The sequence below is a fragment of the Myxocyprinus asiaticus genome, chromosome 41 (assembly GCF_019703515.2).
Source record: "Myxocyprinus asiaticus isolate MX2 ecotype Aquarium Trade chromosome 41, UBuf_Myxa_2, whole genome shotgun sequence".
In the NCBI taxonomy this organism is placed as follows: Eukaryota; Metazoa; Chordata; class Actinopteri; order Cypriniformes; family Catostomidae; genus Myxocyprinus; species Myxocyprinus asiaticus.
The window spans coordinates 27832414-27848700 of record NC_059384.1 but is presented as its reverse complement, the minus strand read 5'-3'; the positions used below and the strand labels follow the sequence as shown (position 1 = coordinate 27848700).

The 16287-nt window shown below is 38.9% G+C and overlaps 1 protein-coding gene across 10 annotated transcripts in view; it reads left to right on the top strand.

Moving 5' to 3' along the window:
- Positions 1-16287, top strand: part of LOC127431961 (ras-responsive element-binding protein 1-like) — a 74595-nt gene that overhangs the window by 36173 nt on the left and 22135 nt on the right. For 5 of the 10 annotated variants that reach the window (XM_051682639.1, XM_051682638.1, XM_051682641.1 and 2 more), the window contains 3 exons: positions 7647-7701; positions 10350-10478; positions 10599-10828. In XM_051682639.1, the coding sequence (XP_051538599.1) occupies positions 7692-7701; positions 10350-10478; positions 10599-10828 (369 nt within the window). In that variant the 5' untranslated portion in view covers positions 7647-7691. Of the gene's footprint in view, positions 1-7646; positions 7702-10349; positions 10479-10598; positions 10829-13549; positions 13581-16287 lie in introns of those variants that run through there. The other 5 variants (XM_051682644.1, XM_051682643.1, XM_051682642.1 and 2 more) reach the window with 2 other exon arrangements.

Genomic DNA, 16287 nt, shown 5'->3' with positions numbered 1-16287 from the left:
CAAGTCTCGCTTAGGACCAACGGATTTTAGACGCCATGCCAAGTTAAAAAATAAGTTCAATATTTAAAATTGCACCTCGAGACACCTGTGTTCTGTTTCATTGGTTGCGCTGCGTCTAGCTTGTTTTTGGCGCAGGTGTCACTAAAACTGTTTTTCCACCATTGGGCTGAACAGTGATTCCAGATTGTACATTTTCAGTCCAAATAAAGTTTCAGTGTGTGACAAACAGTAAGCCAATATTTTTTCCCTTCTGCTTTGGTTTGCTGAGGCGCCGCTGTGCCTTGTTAAAAATGTTTATTGTTACTATACTGTTACGAGTGTTGCCTATGATGCTTACATGAAATACATAAAGCCTTTTGCAACAAATGTACTTGCTTGAAGAAAGATTATAAAGAGTGATCGATTTTGAGTTACAGATTTTATTAACCATTTAGGAACAGTTTAAGAACAGTTCAAGAATAATTGATTTGATTTTAGGATTTATTTAAGAATTAAAATAATAATTTGATGTCTATCCTTTTAGTGTCCACCTGGTCAAAGTTGTTTTGAGTTTTAGAAAAGTAATTAATAATGAGTAATTTAATTATTTTTCAGACAGAGTAATTAGTACAGTAATCTAATTATAATGTAGAATATGTAATTAGTAATTAATTACTTTTTTTGGAGCAACTTTCCCAACACTGCGTACAGCCCAGTTTTTCTAGATGCAGACAGTCCGCATCTGTGCCTGTCATCTGCACATGCACCTAGAGATCACTGTTCTAAAAGAGTATTACAAAGCAGTTGTAGTGCACGTGTTTAGTGGCTTATCCGATGTCCGCAAGTGTTGTGCACGTGATTTCAAATCTCATTTAAACGCAGGTTTTTTTGAGTTGTCGGATTTTTAAAATAAGCTGATTTTTGGTAGCTATCAGCGTAATAGTGTGTGTGTAAACACACTTGGGCGAATTCACTAAACTGTCGCACCACTTGGTGTGGTATTTCAGTGCAAAAAGCTGCATCTTATTCACTAACCACCCGCAATCTAGTTTAAGCAGGGGCAATCAGTGCTGAGATTGCGTTGCGTCTTGAGTATTTAAATTAAATGACTGTTATTCTTTTCCACACATAAACATGCCTCCTTTCTATGTTTTCTAAATAAAGCCAATTAAAGCCAGGGCGTGTCTACACTGTTGCTTAATATGCATAGTTCTTTTATGGCACTTTTCCACTGCACATTACGGTTCGACTCGACTCGACTTGACTTTACTTTTCTGAGCTTGCTTTTGCACTGCAGTTCAGTGCTGCCTCAATGTAGGTGGGATTATAGGCTGATCGTCATAGTTGCGCCGCCTCTACTGCCGTGACATAATCTTAAACGCGACACAAACATTACTGACCATAAACAATAACACGACCGCTAGCTGTTAGCTACTAGCTCATTGTGCTGCATAAAGCAGTTGTTGTATGGTGATTTTACACAGGTGTAACAGTTAAATTGGCCTGGTTGTTTTAGAAGCAAGCTTTCCAGTAGCTGGTCAACTAAATAAAGTGAAGCTTTCAAGCAGAATATAGAGTTAACATTACAAAACGTACCATCCTCCATCGTGGACTCCAACAACGCCATGGCCAAGTCCAGGGCACTCTCCCTCCCATTGCTCGCCGGTCTATTGCCATAGATGGCGTCCATTTGGTCGAACCACTTCCACTTTCTTCAGTTTGAACCACTCCGGCTCTTGTGGTCCTTGATGGTTCTATAGTCACTTAAGTTTTTTTAACTTTTCCCTACACTGTTGGTAGGTCCGGTGGTAGCCGTGTTTCGTTCGTCGCTAACGAGAGGAATGTCTGCACCTCGTTCATTGACCACGGCGTGGTTTTGCGCACAGCCATTTCTTTTTACAATTCGAAAGTCGCTTGAACAAATTATACTGCTATCGCTGTTGCTAACTTTAAAACTAGCGGGTTGATGTCCCATGTTGCAAATCCAGTGGCGCTGGTAGTGACGATTCTCTCTGACCAATCAGTGATCTGCAGGGTTTTGACGTCACATTTAGTATCGGCTCAGCTCACTTGGAACCTCGACCGAGGTGGTACTGAAAAAAAAGTACCAGGTACTATCCACAGTGGAAAACCCCCAAAAAGCAAGCAGAGTCAGGTCGAGCTGTACGGTGCAGTGGAAAAGCCCCATTAGTGAATCAGGCGCTAAACTAGTGCAGACAGCGCGTGCAAATATCCGGCGCTTTTATCAGGCGCAGTTCATTCTTAGTGAATTCACCCTAAATGTCTTATGTCTTAACATCTTACAAGATACATTCCCTACATTCTGCATTGTTGCATTCTGTTGTGCTTAGTCTTGATTGTTTTTCAACACGGGAATGCGTCTTATGTGTTGCCACCAAAAGTGCATCTACTCCATATGTTATTTTGTTGGATCTATGAAAAATCTGATTTTGGCTGTCAGTCCTCAATATTGCAAACCCCCAACAAATTGCTCAACAGGGCATATTGCATTTGTGCTGTTTGATTAGACCGCTTTTAATTATCCTGGATCAGGTTACAGGATTTTCCTGATCGCTGTCGTTTTCGGCTGGATGGCCACACAATACGTGCTGATAAGGACACTTTTCTGCTGAAGGACATTACTTTTATGACTTTGGAAATGGTTTATAAAGTCTCATTGTGTTTCGCCTTGAACACAATGCTAGTTCAGTTGGCCATTACATAAAGATCATAGGCTTATTCACCACTGAGCCATCTCAAAGAGGGAGAGAGTTTGTGTAATACTTAACATTTAACTGTAGGGCGGCTTACACAATGAGATGCTGAGGAAAAACCAAGGAATGAAAGACTGAGCAGGCGGGTGTGATTTATGTGAGTAAGAGAGGAGATAATATTCCTTCCACTCTGTCCTAGTTTGGCCCCACACCAACCCCCTTCTTTCAGTCTCTGTAAACATAGTGCTCTACTGATACCCTGATCTTTGCCCTTAGAGAGTAAGATGTGAAAAGTTAAAGCTGGTGAAATGTAAATTAAACTTGTCTGTCCGTAAAAAAAAAAAAAAAAATGTAATGTGAATTAAGGTGTGCTCCCTAGGTAAGTGACTGAGTGAGTCTTCTTTGTCACTGGGTGTCATGTATGTAAAAGGATTTGTGTAACTTGGCTTGGCAAGTCAGGACAGGATGCTGGCTCAATGGGCGGAGGATGGGTCCCAGCCGCTCAGAATCACTCAAACGTATGTTTGGTGGAGAGGATAGATGAGAGGTTGGGGGGAAACTTCTTTTATACTCTTCTTTTTCTCTCAGAGCTTTGGTCATTTAGATCCTGTAAGGCATATGGGAGTTGCTTCCTTCCTCTTCCGCCTCATTTATCTGCATGAGCTAATACTTATTTCACACAAGAGAGAGCCTGGATTCTGGTTTCCTATTGAGCACTGTGATGTCTGGGAAGACCCACTAGAGGCTGTAATAAACAGCCAACATATGGTCACTGGATTTACCATGTCACAACCCCCTAGCTTTATGAAGACTTCTCTGCCCCATTTTTTACTTCTGCTTTGACTCAATATATCCTCAGAGCACTTAAGCAAACTTGTTTCTTCAACCATCTCCCCCTCAGAAAGAACATGATTCTTTTTTGCTTCCCTTTCTCATCTTATATCCCTTCCCTATATAAAATGGCCATTCAAGACCCTCTCTTCCCAGCAAGTAACATGAAGACACCAGGGTTGTTCCATACAGTATCCGTTTGCTTTTGAAGTGCACGTGTCACTTTTGGCAGCTTGGCTTGGAGCTATTGTCTGGCATTCATCCTCGGAATGCCCAACCCACCCCAACTCTGTCATTTGCATCCTAGAAGCCAGGTCAATTACTTTAATAAGGGCTCCAATTGAATTTAAGCCAGAGCTATTCTGCACCTCTCAAGGAAGGGAAAAAGCCCTGTTTGCCAAGTTTTTGACCAAAGTGGGGGATAGGGTTTGTGGTTCGAGGTTAATGATTTGGATTTGTGCCCAAGTTTAAGGTAAATTTAGATTAGGAATGCTCTAATAAATAGTCAGGTGTTTTCGGACTTAGCAGAGACACATGTGTGTCACATGGTAGGGTAAATGGAAGAACGGGCCTTTGGCGAATTGTTCAATGTCACGCTTTTCACCTAGGCTGGTTTGTGACTTGTGAAACAACACAAATGTATTGGTCTTGAATATTTTCTAGACCGTAAACTTTGAACTTGAACTATATTTTTTCAATTGGCTAGTATATTTGGCATCGTTTTCATTACATTGTCGTATCGAAGGATCTGCTGGTTGCATTTGTGCAAAGTAAAGGCTAGGGTATACTTAGTTTTGATGCGTGCCGTTAAGTCTTGTGTGCGGTCGAGCATTCTAGCCTTTGAAAGTATCCTCCTTTGGACCGTGAGCCCATATGGACATGTTCTTTAGTACAGTAAATGCAAGGTGCAATTGCAAAATACATGCACAGATGCGACTGTATAGAAAACTAGGCTGCACATGGACAGTACGTGCATACTGTGCTGATGGTGATATTTGCGTCATGGGCACTCTGTGCAAGATGTAGCAGCATGCGGAAAACCGAAGTACAGTTTGACCTGAAGGGCTGTTAAAGGGATAGTTCACTCAAAAAGTTTGTGTGTGTGAAGTTTTTGTTAATGAAATAAAAACCATTGTGCTAAGGGAATTTTATTTTTACCCATATATGGGTTCCTAATGCACCAGAGACCTCCATGGGGCTGTAAATAATGGCATCACTTCATCACAAAAACACATACACTCATGCAGTGCCTCACACTTGCCTTTTATTGGTTTTCTCTGTGAAAATCGCATTACAGATTATGGCTTGTCCGACATCCTATTATGAAAATGTATGCTGTCAGCGGATTTGTATCTTGATGCTCAAATAAGCCATTGACAAAAATTTTATTATAGAGCTGAGACCCTCTTTTTGGGAGTTTATGGAACTGTAGGAATGTGCTGGCCATAAATATTTTTTAGACCTTTTTTTTTTTTTTTTTTTTTTAGCTCCGAAAGTTCAAATTTATGCAGAATTTCAAAACCCATACACATAATTCTACAAATTCCAGTCACTTAATGTAAAAGATTTTTTTTTTTTTAAGTGTATGTGTGTGTGTGTGTGTGTGGGGCTAATTTTCATCATTCTTTTAGTTACCAATAAGAGTCTCATACTCTGAGCTCAAATGAACACTTATTTACTATATTTAAACCCACTCCAGTAAAATTACATTCCAACTAACACCCTGTTATGAAAAGTTTTTGATTGGAGAGCTTTGATGTGAAACCTAGTCTACATTCTACAAATTCTGGCTAATTTAGATTTTTTTTTGTTGTTGTTTGGATTAGACTCTTTCTACCACCTTTAAAAGTGATTTATTTATTTATTTTTCATGACTTTGTAAAGGTCTTGTGGGCCATTCACATTTTAGAGAAGTGGAGAAGATTTGTGAAGAGGTTTTTAAGCAGGATGAGAGAAGAGAAAAGAGGCAGTAAGGGAGACATGGAAGACAAAACAAGATGGAGTGAGAGAGAGAAAGCAAATGGAGAGAGAGCAGCAGAAGCATTCTTGCTTGCTCGGTTTGGCACTGTGTGAGGACTTTTCCACCCTTGTGTGCTGATGAACACTCGTGCTCAAAAGCTCGCACACTTTCATGCATACACGCATGCACGCAAACAGGTCCATACCGCATGCTCTACATTCACAGTTTCACAAAAATCACTTCTGCCACCCGCACATTTTGTTTGTTGCCTTTTTTTTTAACAAGGATGTGCAAGAACCACTTTCTGTTGAATGTGTGTGTGTGAGGGGAAAGTAAGAGTGATGGGTGGGAACAGATGTAGAAACAGCAGCCCCCCAGATCCCCCCCCAAAACTATCTCCCGGCAAGGGAGCGAGAATCTAATAACAAGTGCAACTCGTTCTCTCTCTCTCTCTCTCTCTCTCTCTCTCTCTCTCTCTCTCTCTCTCTCTCTGTCACTCCCTCACACAAGTGCAACTCGTTCTATCTCTCTCTTTCTCTCTGTCACTCCCTCACACAAGTGCAACTCGTTCTATCTCTCTCTCTCTCTCTGTCACTCCCTCACACAAGTGCAACTCGTTCTATCTCTCTCTCTCTCTCTGTCACTCCCTCACACAAGTGCAACTCGTTCTATGTCTCTCTCTCTCTCTCTCTCTATCTCTCACTCCCTCACACACACACACCAAACTTCCACCCCAAATCATTGCACAACTCTAAACCTGCCTTGTTCTTGTGTAATCCCTTTAGTCTTTACCTCTAATCATCGACAGAACCCAAAAGTGTCTGTTCCACACCCATCTCTCCCAATACAGGTTTTCCCTCCTCTCCTTTTCCCCTCTGTCCTATTCTTGTTTATTTCCTTTTTGTTTTCCCTTTGAGTCATACTGCTAATTTGTCCCCCACCCCACTGTAGTCATCAACTGTTTTTCATTTTCCTGCAAATAAACATGCTACCCATCACCCAAACGTCCAATCAGAGGAGCTGCTCAGCTAATGAGGGGAAATGGATTTACAGTTGAGCTTTGATGTGATTGGCTGCTTGTGTATGATTTCACCTCGGTGCTTCCAGAGTTATTAGACTGTTTTTTATCCTTGTAAAAAAGTGTTTGACTGAAAACTAGTGGTATTTGCAGTCTGGTTTTTTGAGAGAGTAGCCCACAATGCACGTGACACAAATTTCATCGGTCCACATCTTTGCACGTCGTCGGCGCACACGTCTGCTGTTGACTGTTCTAAAAGAGTATCACAAAGCAGTCATAGTGCGCATGCAACAGAAAAATAAAGTGTGTACATTAGCCTTAGGGCACTGGATGATATGATGAAAAATTGTCTTTCTTATACCGCAAAAAATGATTGTGGTTGTACCATAGTTCAGTGATGGTATTTGATGGTAATATCCCATGGTATTTAGTGGTGCATCACTATTATTATTGTTCATATTTAGGGGTTTGTATCCAAATTCCTAACCCAGAATATTAAACTTTGGCATGTAATTAGTCCAGCACCGTTTGTGCTACGGACATGAATGATACCTCAGATTGTACGGTTTGTTGATGTAAAGGTGTACTTTTCAAAATGACTTTTCACCTGCTGGATAATAAAATGGGCAAAAATAAATACCACAGACTTGCAGTGGAGGATGGATCCAAGCCTTACGTAGAGACTAGAATATCATAGACATTTGGACATGGCCTCTTTTGGCTTGGGGCAGTATGTAACTGCCCAAAACACCCTATCAACCACCTAGCAATGATCTAACAACAATTCAGAACATCTTAGCAACCAAATAGAAATGCCCTGGCAACCACTTTAGCATCTGTTAGATGTTATTTGTCATATTGAGGTTCCACAATACACACATTGTTTATCCGTCCCATTGAGAAGGATCTATTAGGGTCAAATCCAGTAGAGCACATGTAATGCCAGGCTGGCACGCTGTTATTGGAGAAATTTGGTTTACCACCATTTGGCTAAAAGTCTTATGAAAAGTTTCACTTGTTGGTGCTAAGTTTGTACCCCTGATCATGTCTACAATGTTGTTGCTGTCCAGTCAACAGCAGATCCTGTATGCGACTGTCTCCTCACACACATACTCACTCACATTCCCTTATCCTCTCTCCAAAGGAGGAAGTAGCCCAGACTGCAAAGGAGCTTCCTGTGAGGCTGTGGATGGGAAAAGGTAATTAGTGAAGAGAGTCTCGCAAGGATGGATCACGATGGTTGAATAGTCATCAAACAACCGACAAGTCTATTAGTTAAAATTACTAGTTTATATGGATTTTTTTCATATATTTTTTGTTATTTCTTATATTGTTTTGATATATTAGAGGTGATGCTTTAATTCGTGTACTGACAGCGTGCTGTGCCTAAAGCAACGCAACTATAGCTATACACTTTCAGATGGATGTCTTTGGTCATTGCGCATTGCTTTTTTTTTAGGATCCATTATGTTGCGCTCCAACTAGCTGTTTTTTTAAATGCAAGATGGTTAACATAATTAAAAACAGGTTAAGGACATAAGTATAGGACTTCTTTAAGACTGATTAGTCGACTAGTAATTTAGGTAATTTGCTGACATTTTTGGTTTTTCACTCTCATTCTCTCTATCTCCCAACTCTTTGTCTTTCCCATTCTTCCTCTTGGCAATCTTTCCAACTCCCTTTCCTGATTTTAAAACATTAACCATTTCTTCTTAGTCATTAACACACTTAGTAACTCATAACCAGAACTCATAGTGCTGCTTTTTAAGCAGATCTCTAGCATCTCCCATCATCCCCTCAGTCTTAGGAATGCACATAACAACCCCCCTCCCAAAGTACCGCTAAGACCCCCTTACTCATCCAGATTAGCATAGACAGCCATCTGCCAATCTTGTGCCGACCAAAGCAGAGATTTGTCAATAAGTGACCTGTGTTACTGTGTGTAGTTTGGCGAAAACTGGGTGAACGCCTTCCATGCCTACCGACTTCCCTTGTCTGAGCTACTTGACCACACATTATTGGCTAGGAGTTTATACATTTGCTGTATATTTCAACAATGTTTGTAGACTTCTGATGTCAAGAAAGGGAAACTGAGGGTTGAATGAAAGTGCAAGTAGAATATAGAATGGAAGATTGACTTCCATAGTTGTCATCTGATCATATCAGGCTTTTTGAATGATTACTTTTATGTACATGAGTTTGCAAGTGGTTTCATGTGCTCATGAGACAGATAGACGCAATCCCTCTCACTTGTGCTCTACAGACAGGTGCTGGAGCCATAAAGCACCAACAGGGCCAAGGGAATGTGTGTGCTCTGCCTCAACTTTCTGTGTTTAGGGTAGAGAAAATACATCATGTACTTTATGTCCCTCTAACTGGGCAAGTACCCTTTGTGGTGTACATTTGGAAAAATTTTCCATTCGTTTTGTTCATCCTGAGGTTTACCCACTTTGTGTTTATTTTTATTATACATGAAGTCTGTCTGAAATTGTCAAGAGTAGAAAGATTACTGTGCCATTCTATGGTAACAATGTGCAAGTCAGGCCTTGGCTTATTCTGTATGTTCCCTTTCAAGTCAGTCAGTTCAACATTGTATCAGTAGCTGATGCTATTGGAAACTCCTCCGGGGAGTGACTCTAAAGCCTGTTAGAATAAAGCCAAACTATTGGCAGATGAAGCTTTGTTCGCCCCTAAAGCGCACGTCACCGCGGTATATAAACTGGAGCACAGCGCCATTTCATCAGAATTTCTCTCTTCAGGATCGCAATTTTATCTCTCGTACTCTGGACTTCCAAATCTTCGCTTCATCATTGAAACTGCACACCTTAACAGAGAATGGATCATTTCTACCTCACTGCTTGTGTGCCCACGAACACTGTATCCTTTTAAAACTGTGTTTTATATTGTGCATTGTGTTGTATTGTGTATGTTTCTTTCAGTGAAAAGAAACTAAAAGAGCCTTTTGTGTAACGACATCTTTATAAAGATGACGTTTTGCAGATGTTTCTACAAGCACATGAAAATAACGAGCGATATATCCCTCTGTCTGATGGGCACAGACTCTGTTTTATATAAGCTGCGCTCACTGAGACTGACTGTGTTCACTGTGAATGTATGAAACTCATGACGCTTTGCTCTTCGCTTGCTTTCGTTCTGAAAGCCGAAGCCATGCCCCTCTCCACCCGTTAAACTCCTTCTGCAGCTTTTGAGGAACCACAGGAGGACAGGAAATAGAGCGCAGAGATTTGAGGATGATTTGTCGCCGGCCCAGCCTTGCATGCCTTCTCTTTTCCATATCAAGTGGCTTCACCCATTCAGTAAGAACACATTTTCCCATAGCGTCAGATATTGACGCAGTGTCGAAGTGACCAACATAAGAAATGGCACTGTGCTCCAGTTTATATGTCCGCAATGACACATGCATCAGGGGCGGAGCGTGAAGCACCATCTGCCAATAGATTGGTGTGATTCTAAAAGACTTCAGATATCATCACTCCTGAGAGAAATTTCCCGTAGCTGACCAATGTCTCGTTCCCTCTTTTCAGTGAGCCAAATCGTAACCAGAAAGTTTTTGCTTAAAGAAGCTACATCAACGAAGTTCTCTAACTAGCTGTTTTCACTCTGAAGTTGGTAAAGATTAGCAATTTGTGATTTTACAAGACTTTTGTTTTGTTTTGTGTTTTTTTTTTTTTTCTCTGTTTGGGTGTTTTTCTCTGTGTGTGTGTTTTGTGTGTGTGTGTGTGTGTGTGTGTGTTTTGTTCTGTTTTACTTGAGTATACCCATAAGTTCCAGTGCACTGAAACCACCCTCAACTCATCTGACAACTTTTTTTTTTTTTTCTGTATAGTTATGGAAAATTTAATGGAAGAAATGAAAACAGAAACTGCAAATTGCACCACCACTGGGGAGGAGGAGGCAGAGCAAAGTGAGAACAGACAGAGCCCAGCCCCCACAGAGAGACAAACAATGCACACAGGTATGAACAGATAACTTGATCTATTAATTCTGTTTTACATATGACATTTTAAGTGCCATCTATAATAATATAAATATTAATAGTGTCTTAATATTTTTAACTGATTTTAAATGTACACAGAGGGTTCGGCGGTTATAGAGGAAGAAGGGAATGAATGGGAGAATGGACAGTATGGAGAAGACGAAGAGATGGAGGTAGCCGATGGAGTGGACTTGTCTTCCATTAACTCCATGATGAGCACTGTGATGAAAGCAGCCCAGCTTAATGGCGGTGTAGCCTCTGCCCACACCACGCCCACAAAGGTGCCTGTCAAAAGCCCCAGTACCAACCGCAGTGGAAGAAAGAACCAGGTAGGACTTCATAAATATGTGAATGAGGGTCAGAGTTGTATGCGCCCAAATGGACGCATTTATACTTGAATTGACAAAGCAAGGGTGATTTGTTTGTTCAGTATTAATATAAAGATGCTATTGTGTTGTGCAGTCTGACAAGTGTTGGTGGTTATAAACCAAACTCAACACTGCATACTATTTAAGATTTACGCGAATTAGGGTGCAGCCCTAAATAATGAATAGCTGTTGTTTTCCATTTGTAAACATGTGTTTTTGTGGTTAGAAAGTGATGCAGGTGGAAGAGACTTGATGGATGCAGCATCCTGCTTTTTAATGGAAAGTGGCAAATGGTGCTCTGGCATCTCAATCTACCTTTTGTCCACACTGCTGCATCACATGGCTCCCATTAGAGCGTGCAATTCATCCCTTAACACTCCTGTGCGGGGAGAACAGGTGTCACTTTTGACCCCTTAACACTCCTGTAGAACTCTGGGGGAGAAAAGTCTCTGAAGTTTTGAATTCAAGCTGCCCATCCCCCTGTAGTGTTAGTTTTCCACGCCTTTCTATTTTAGAGAACTCCCCAATCAGAGACTTGCCTTTAGCTAATTTGCATAATAAATGTTCATTGCATTGGCTGGCAACTGTTGTGTTTTGGTGTTCCAAAAGCTTCAAGTATGAATTTTATGACAAAAAGTCAATTAACCCTTCAATCAAAAGAAAAAACAAAATTATAAAAATACTAAATACTAAATAATTGACTTTTTTTTTTTTTAGCATTGCAACATTTTCAATCCCCCAATAGCATAATAATAATAATAATACAATATTTTGAATAACGATATATATATATATATCGTTATTAAAAATATCATTTTACTATATTAAAATAAATATTAATAAAATATTTATATAAAATATAAATAAAAATACATATTTAAATTAATTATATATATTTATTTTTTATTTTTTATTTTTATTATTATTTCTTTTGAGAGAAATATGACCTAGACATTTCTTTACAGTTCTGTGAAATCACCCTAAAACTGTTTCTGTTGGAATTTAAAAATTGTTGTGCTTTATGTGGTAATTTGGTTGTCATTGTTCTGAATTTATTGAGCCTGGTTTGATAAAATGTCTTTTCAAATGGCTGATATTTCTCTTTGTGAACTTTTAATGCATTGTTTAATGTACTTATAACATGGAAAGGTTGTGGCCTAGTTCTCAGGCTTCTTTCACTCCCTTTTGAGGAAATTGGGCTCACACTGAGTTATGTAATTTGCTGGATTAAACATACAGACACACCAAAGTACAGTACAGGTACCACAAAACAGGCCCAGACAAAACTCGAAAAAACGCCAAAAAACTTTTAAATTGTTAGTTCAGGTACATCTTACGAATTGCAACCAATAACAAACAAAAAGTAAAAGCTTATATTACATTTTGAAAGATGCATCACAATAAATGTATTTGTGTAAAGTGTTTTTTAAATGAGAACTGTCCTTGGTAGTCTTTATTAAGTTTTGATTGCACAAGAAGTGGCCTATGGACTTTTTAAGCAGGTCAGTGTGACTGTGTATTGTAGCGCTGAAACAAGGAGGATCTAATGAAAATTGTAAATTCCAATTAATGTAAAAATCCAAACATGGATGACACTTCCCCTTATATGCCTCGTAACACGCTGATTATGGCGTAGTGTCATCACGGCAGAGGGCAGATAAACATAGTCAGTTGGAGAGTCAGTTCTCGCTGGTCCTGAACTGAAGCCAAGAGGGTTATAGAAGGAAACAAGCCATACGCCAGCATTCCACTAGAGGAAAAGGAAGTCCTCTTCTCCTCCCAGAGATGTTTTTGAAAATTCCAGTCTAGTTTAAGTCAAGTCAGGTCTTTTCGTTTCAAAGCAGCTTTACAGAAAATGTATGTTGTAATACAAGTCATGTATCAATTGAGTAAATAGAGTAGATTTTTTTTCTTTTTTCTTTTCTTTTTTTTAGTTTAGATGTTTAAAACTGAAGGATATTGATTGAGCTTTAAAATGAATGATGATTGAGTGTATTTAAAGTCCATCCTGAATTGACTGCATGGGTGCAAGTATGAGTTTAACTGCTTGTGTGCTTGCAAATCATGTGGTTGTCAGTTTGGGGCTGGATTTATGATGACTCATGGCTTCTCTTTTTTTGCATAATGAGATGTTGATATGTTTAAACACATTTATTTTATGACATCATATGAGTAAGTATTTAAATAATGGGCCATGTGACTGCATCAGATCGCTACACTGCTACAACAGGAACTGGTCTCATTGCACTACAGAACGGGGCAGTGGTGCTATGTTCAACTAGAAGTTAATGATCTGCCGTACTGTCAACAGTGGAGAAAGGAAGGCAGTGCACATGGTGTCAGCTTACATAGATTTGCTACTCAAGGTGAAAGAAAAAAGTTTGCACCCCTTCAGGATGCACACATAACGCTCGCAAACAAAATTTACAGAAGGGGTGAGAAAAAGAGATATATAAAAGAGTAGGACTGAGCAATATGACCAAAATTTTACGGTAACAGTTTACATAATAATATAGTTATTTTTTACAGGAAATTCATTGAAGAAATGTATTTATATATACTAAATAACCAGGTAGTAATGTCTATATTTGGATAATCCAGTGAATTAAATACTTTTATCAATTAAATGTACTTCATCTCATTTGAATATTTTCTCTTTTTTTGGAACTTGATGGACGCAAGATCAAAAGATGTCAAATGATACGTAACAAATGTAAGTCTGGCATCAGTGCAAAAACAGCTTCATGTAACACTTGAGTTAGAAACAAAAGACTCAAAACAATAATACAGTATAAATCTGATTGGATGAATTCAACATCAGTTTAATTCTGTTACATTTAGGGAAGTTCTGGGCCAATACTATAACTGATAATTCACAGCTCATTGAGGCCGATACCGATAACCAATAATCTTTTTGTGTTTTAACCCTTCTTTTCATTTAAATATTATCTCTCTTTTTATTTTATCTCTTTAACTTGATGGACGCAAATCAAAAGAGAAAATTATTCATAACAAATTTCTGGCATCAGTTCAAACACAGCTTCACAGTATGTAACACCTGAGGTTAGACATTAGACAATAATAATAAAACAATAATACATTTATAAATCTGATTGGATTTATTCAAAATTAATTGAATTCTGTACTCCGCAAGTTGCGGCATTGCTTTGGCGACCATAAAAGACCCACAGTTACACCCTGTCTACACTGTTGTGATGCATCAAAACTAAATTTCTCCTGTTACAATTATCGAAGCTGTCTACATTAATTAATTAAAAACACTTTCTAAGGTGCGCAATCAAACTCTCATATTAAAGATCTTTAGATTCATGCCTAAAAAGGTGCATTGTGGTCCATATTCACACAACTGCATTCAGTCATATAAAAGATATCTGTATTCTGTGGTATATCTGCAACAATACAGTATTTGTACACTGTAGTTATGACTGATGTAGCTCCTGGGGTTTAAGGGCCGCGTTGTAGCAAGTGTTTAACTGAGTAGATTCAGCTTAGTATCTCACACATACAAAATGTTCTGACAAGACGTTCAAGGTCAAAAGACAAGGCCTGACTCCCTGCCTCCTGCATATGGGCATTTACCCACGCTCCCTAAACTTTTTCTGATTGTAACAGCTCAAAGTGATGGCTGGTAGAGTTTATACAAAAATAGCTTTATGTTCAACTGGCAGCTTAAATTTTATTATTGCTGTGGGTAATGTCATTGAAGACACCATGACATTTTGTCAGCTTTAAGACCATCTATATGGTAGTATATTCCTAAAAGTTGACAAAATAAATTTTAGCAGATATGTTACACATTGGCTAAAAATATTGACGATGCATCTTGTTTGTAGAGGTGTACAGATTATTTTCCAATACAATGCTCTCTAGAATGAGAATGCCTCACCCCATAATACCACCCAAATCTTTGTCTTTCATATTCTATTATTTTGCTGCAAACACAGTATGTTTGTGTTATCAATGCGAGAACCACCGTGAGTACTAGCGGGAATTGTTCCTGCCATGGATGCATTGCAAGAAATGCAAAGATTGCAAGACAGAAATGAAAAAAAAAATTTGTACTATAATTGGAAAAATAAATGTCATCAATAGCAGTGAACTTCCACAAATTAGTCCAGACTGCAAACCATACTGGAGTCCACACAAACTGAACCCGAGACCAAAAGATCTAGTGTGAAAATAAATTTTTTTTTTTACATAATACAGCTTGGCCAAGTCTGAAGAAACAATCAAATCTTACATAATGGCTACAAAAGGACTCTTTTGCGATTGTCATACTAGACAAACATCACTATAAAGTTGTTCTATTGGGGCTGTCACACAATCACAATCTGTCTTAAGATCTTATGATTTATATATACACTGAGGCCAAAAGTTTGGAATAGTGTACAGATTTTGCTGTTTCGGAAAGAAATTGGTACTTTGATTCACCAAAGTGGCATTCAACTGATCACAAAGTATAGTCAGGACATTACTGATGTAAAAAACAGCACCATCACTATTTGAAAGAATTCATTTTTGATCAAATTTAGACAGGCCCTATTTCCAGCAGCCATCACTCCAACACCTTATCTTTGAGTAATCATGCTAAATTGCTAATTTGGTTCTTGAAAATCACTTGCCATTATATCAAACACAGATGAAAGCTATTTGGTTCGTTAAATGAAGCTTAACATTGTATTTGTTTTTGTTTTTGAGTTGCCACAGTATGCAATAGACTGGCATGTCTTAAGGTCAATATTAGGTCAGAAATGACAAAAAAAGAAACAGCTTTCTCTAGAAACTCATCAGTCAATCATTGTTTTGAGAAATGAAGGCTATACAATGCTTGAAATGGCCAAAAAACTGAAGATTTCATACAAAGGTGGACACTACAGTCTTCAAAGACAAAGGACAGAAAGAGATGTGGAAGGCCAGATGCACAACTAAACAAGAGGATAAGTACATCAGAGTCTCTAGTTTGAGAAATAGATGCCTCACATGTCCTCAGCTGACAGCTTCATTGAATTCTACCCACTCAACACCAGTTTCATGTACAACAGTAAAGAGAAGACTCAGGGCTGCAGGCCTTATGGGAAGAATTGCAAAGAAAAAGCCACTTTTGAAACCGAAAAACAAAAACAAAAGGTTAGAGTGGGCAAAGAAACACACACATTGGACAACAGATAATTGTAAACATAAAGTGTGTTACGGATCTTAACCCCATTGAGCATTTGTGGGATCAGCTAGACTGTAAGGTGCGTGACAAGTGCCTGACAAGACAGTCACATCTATGGCAAGTGCAACAGGAAGCGTGGGGTGAAATGTCACCTGAGTATCTGGACAAACTGACAGCTAGAATGCCAAGGATCTGCAAAGCTGTCATTGCTGCACGTGGAGGATTTTTTGATTAGAACCCT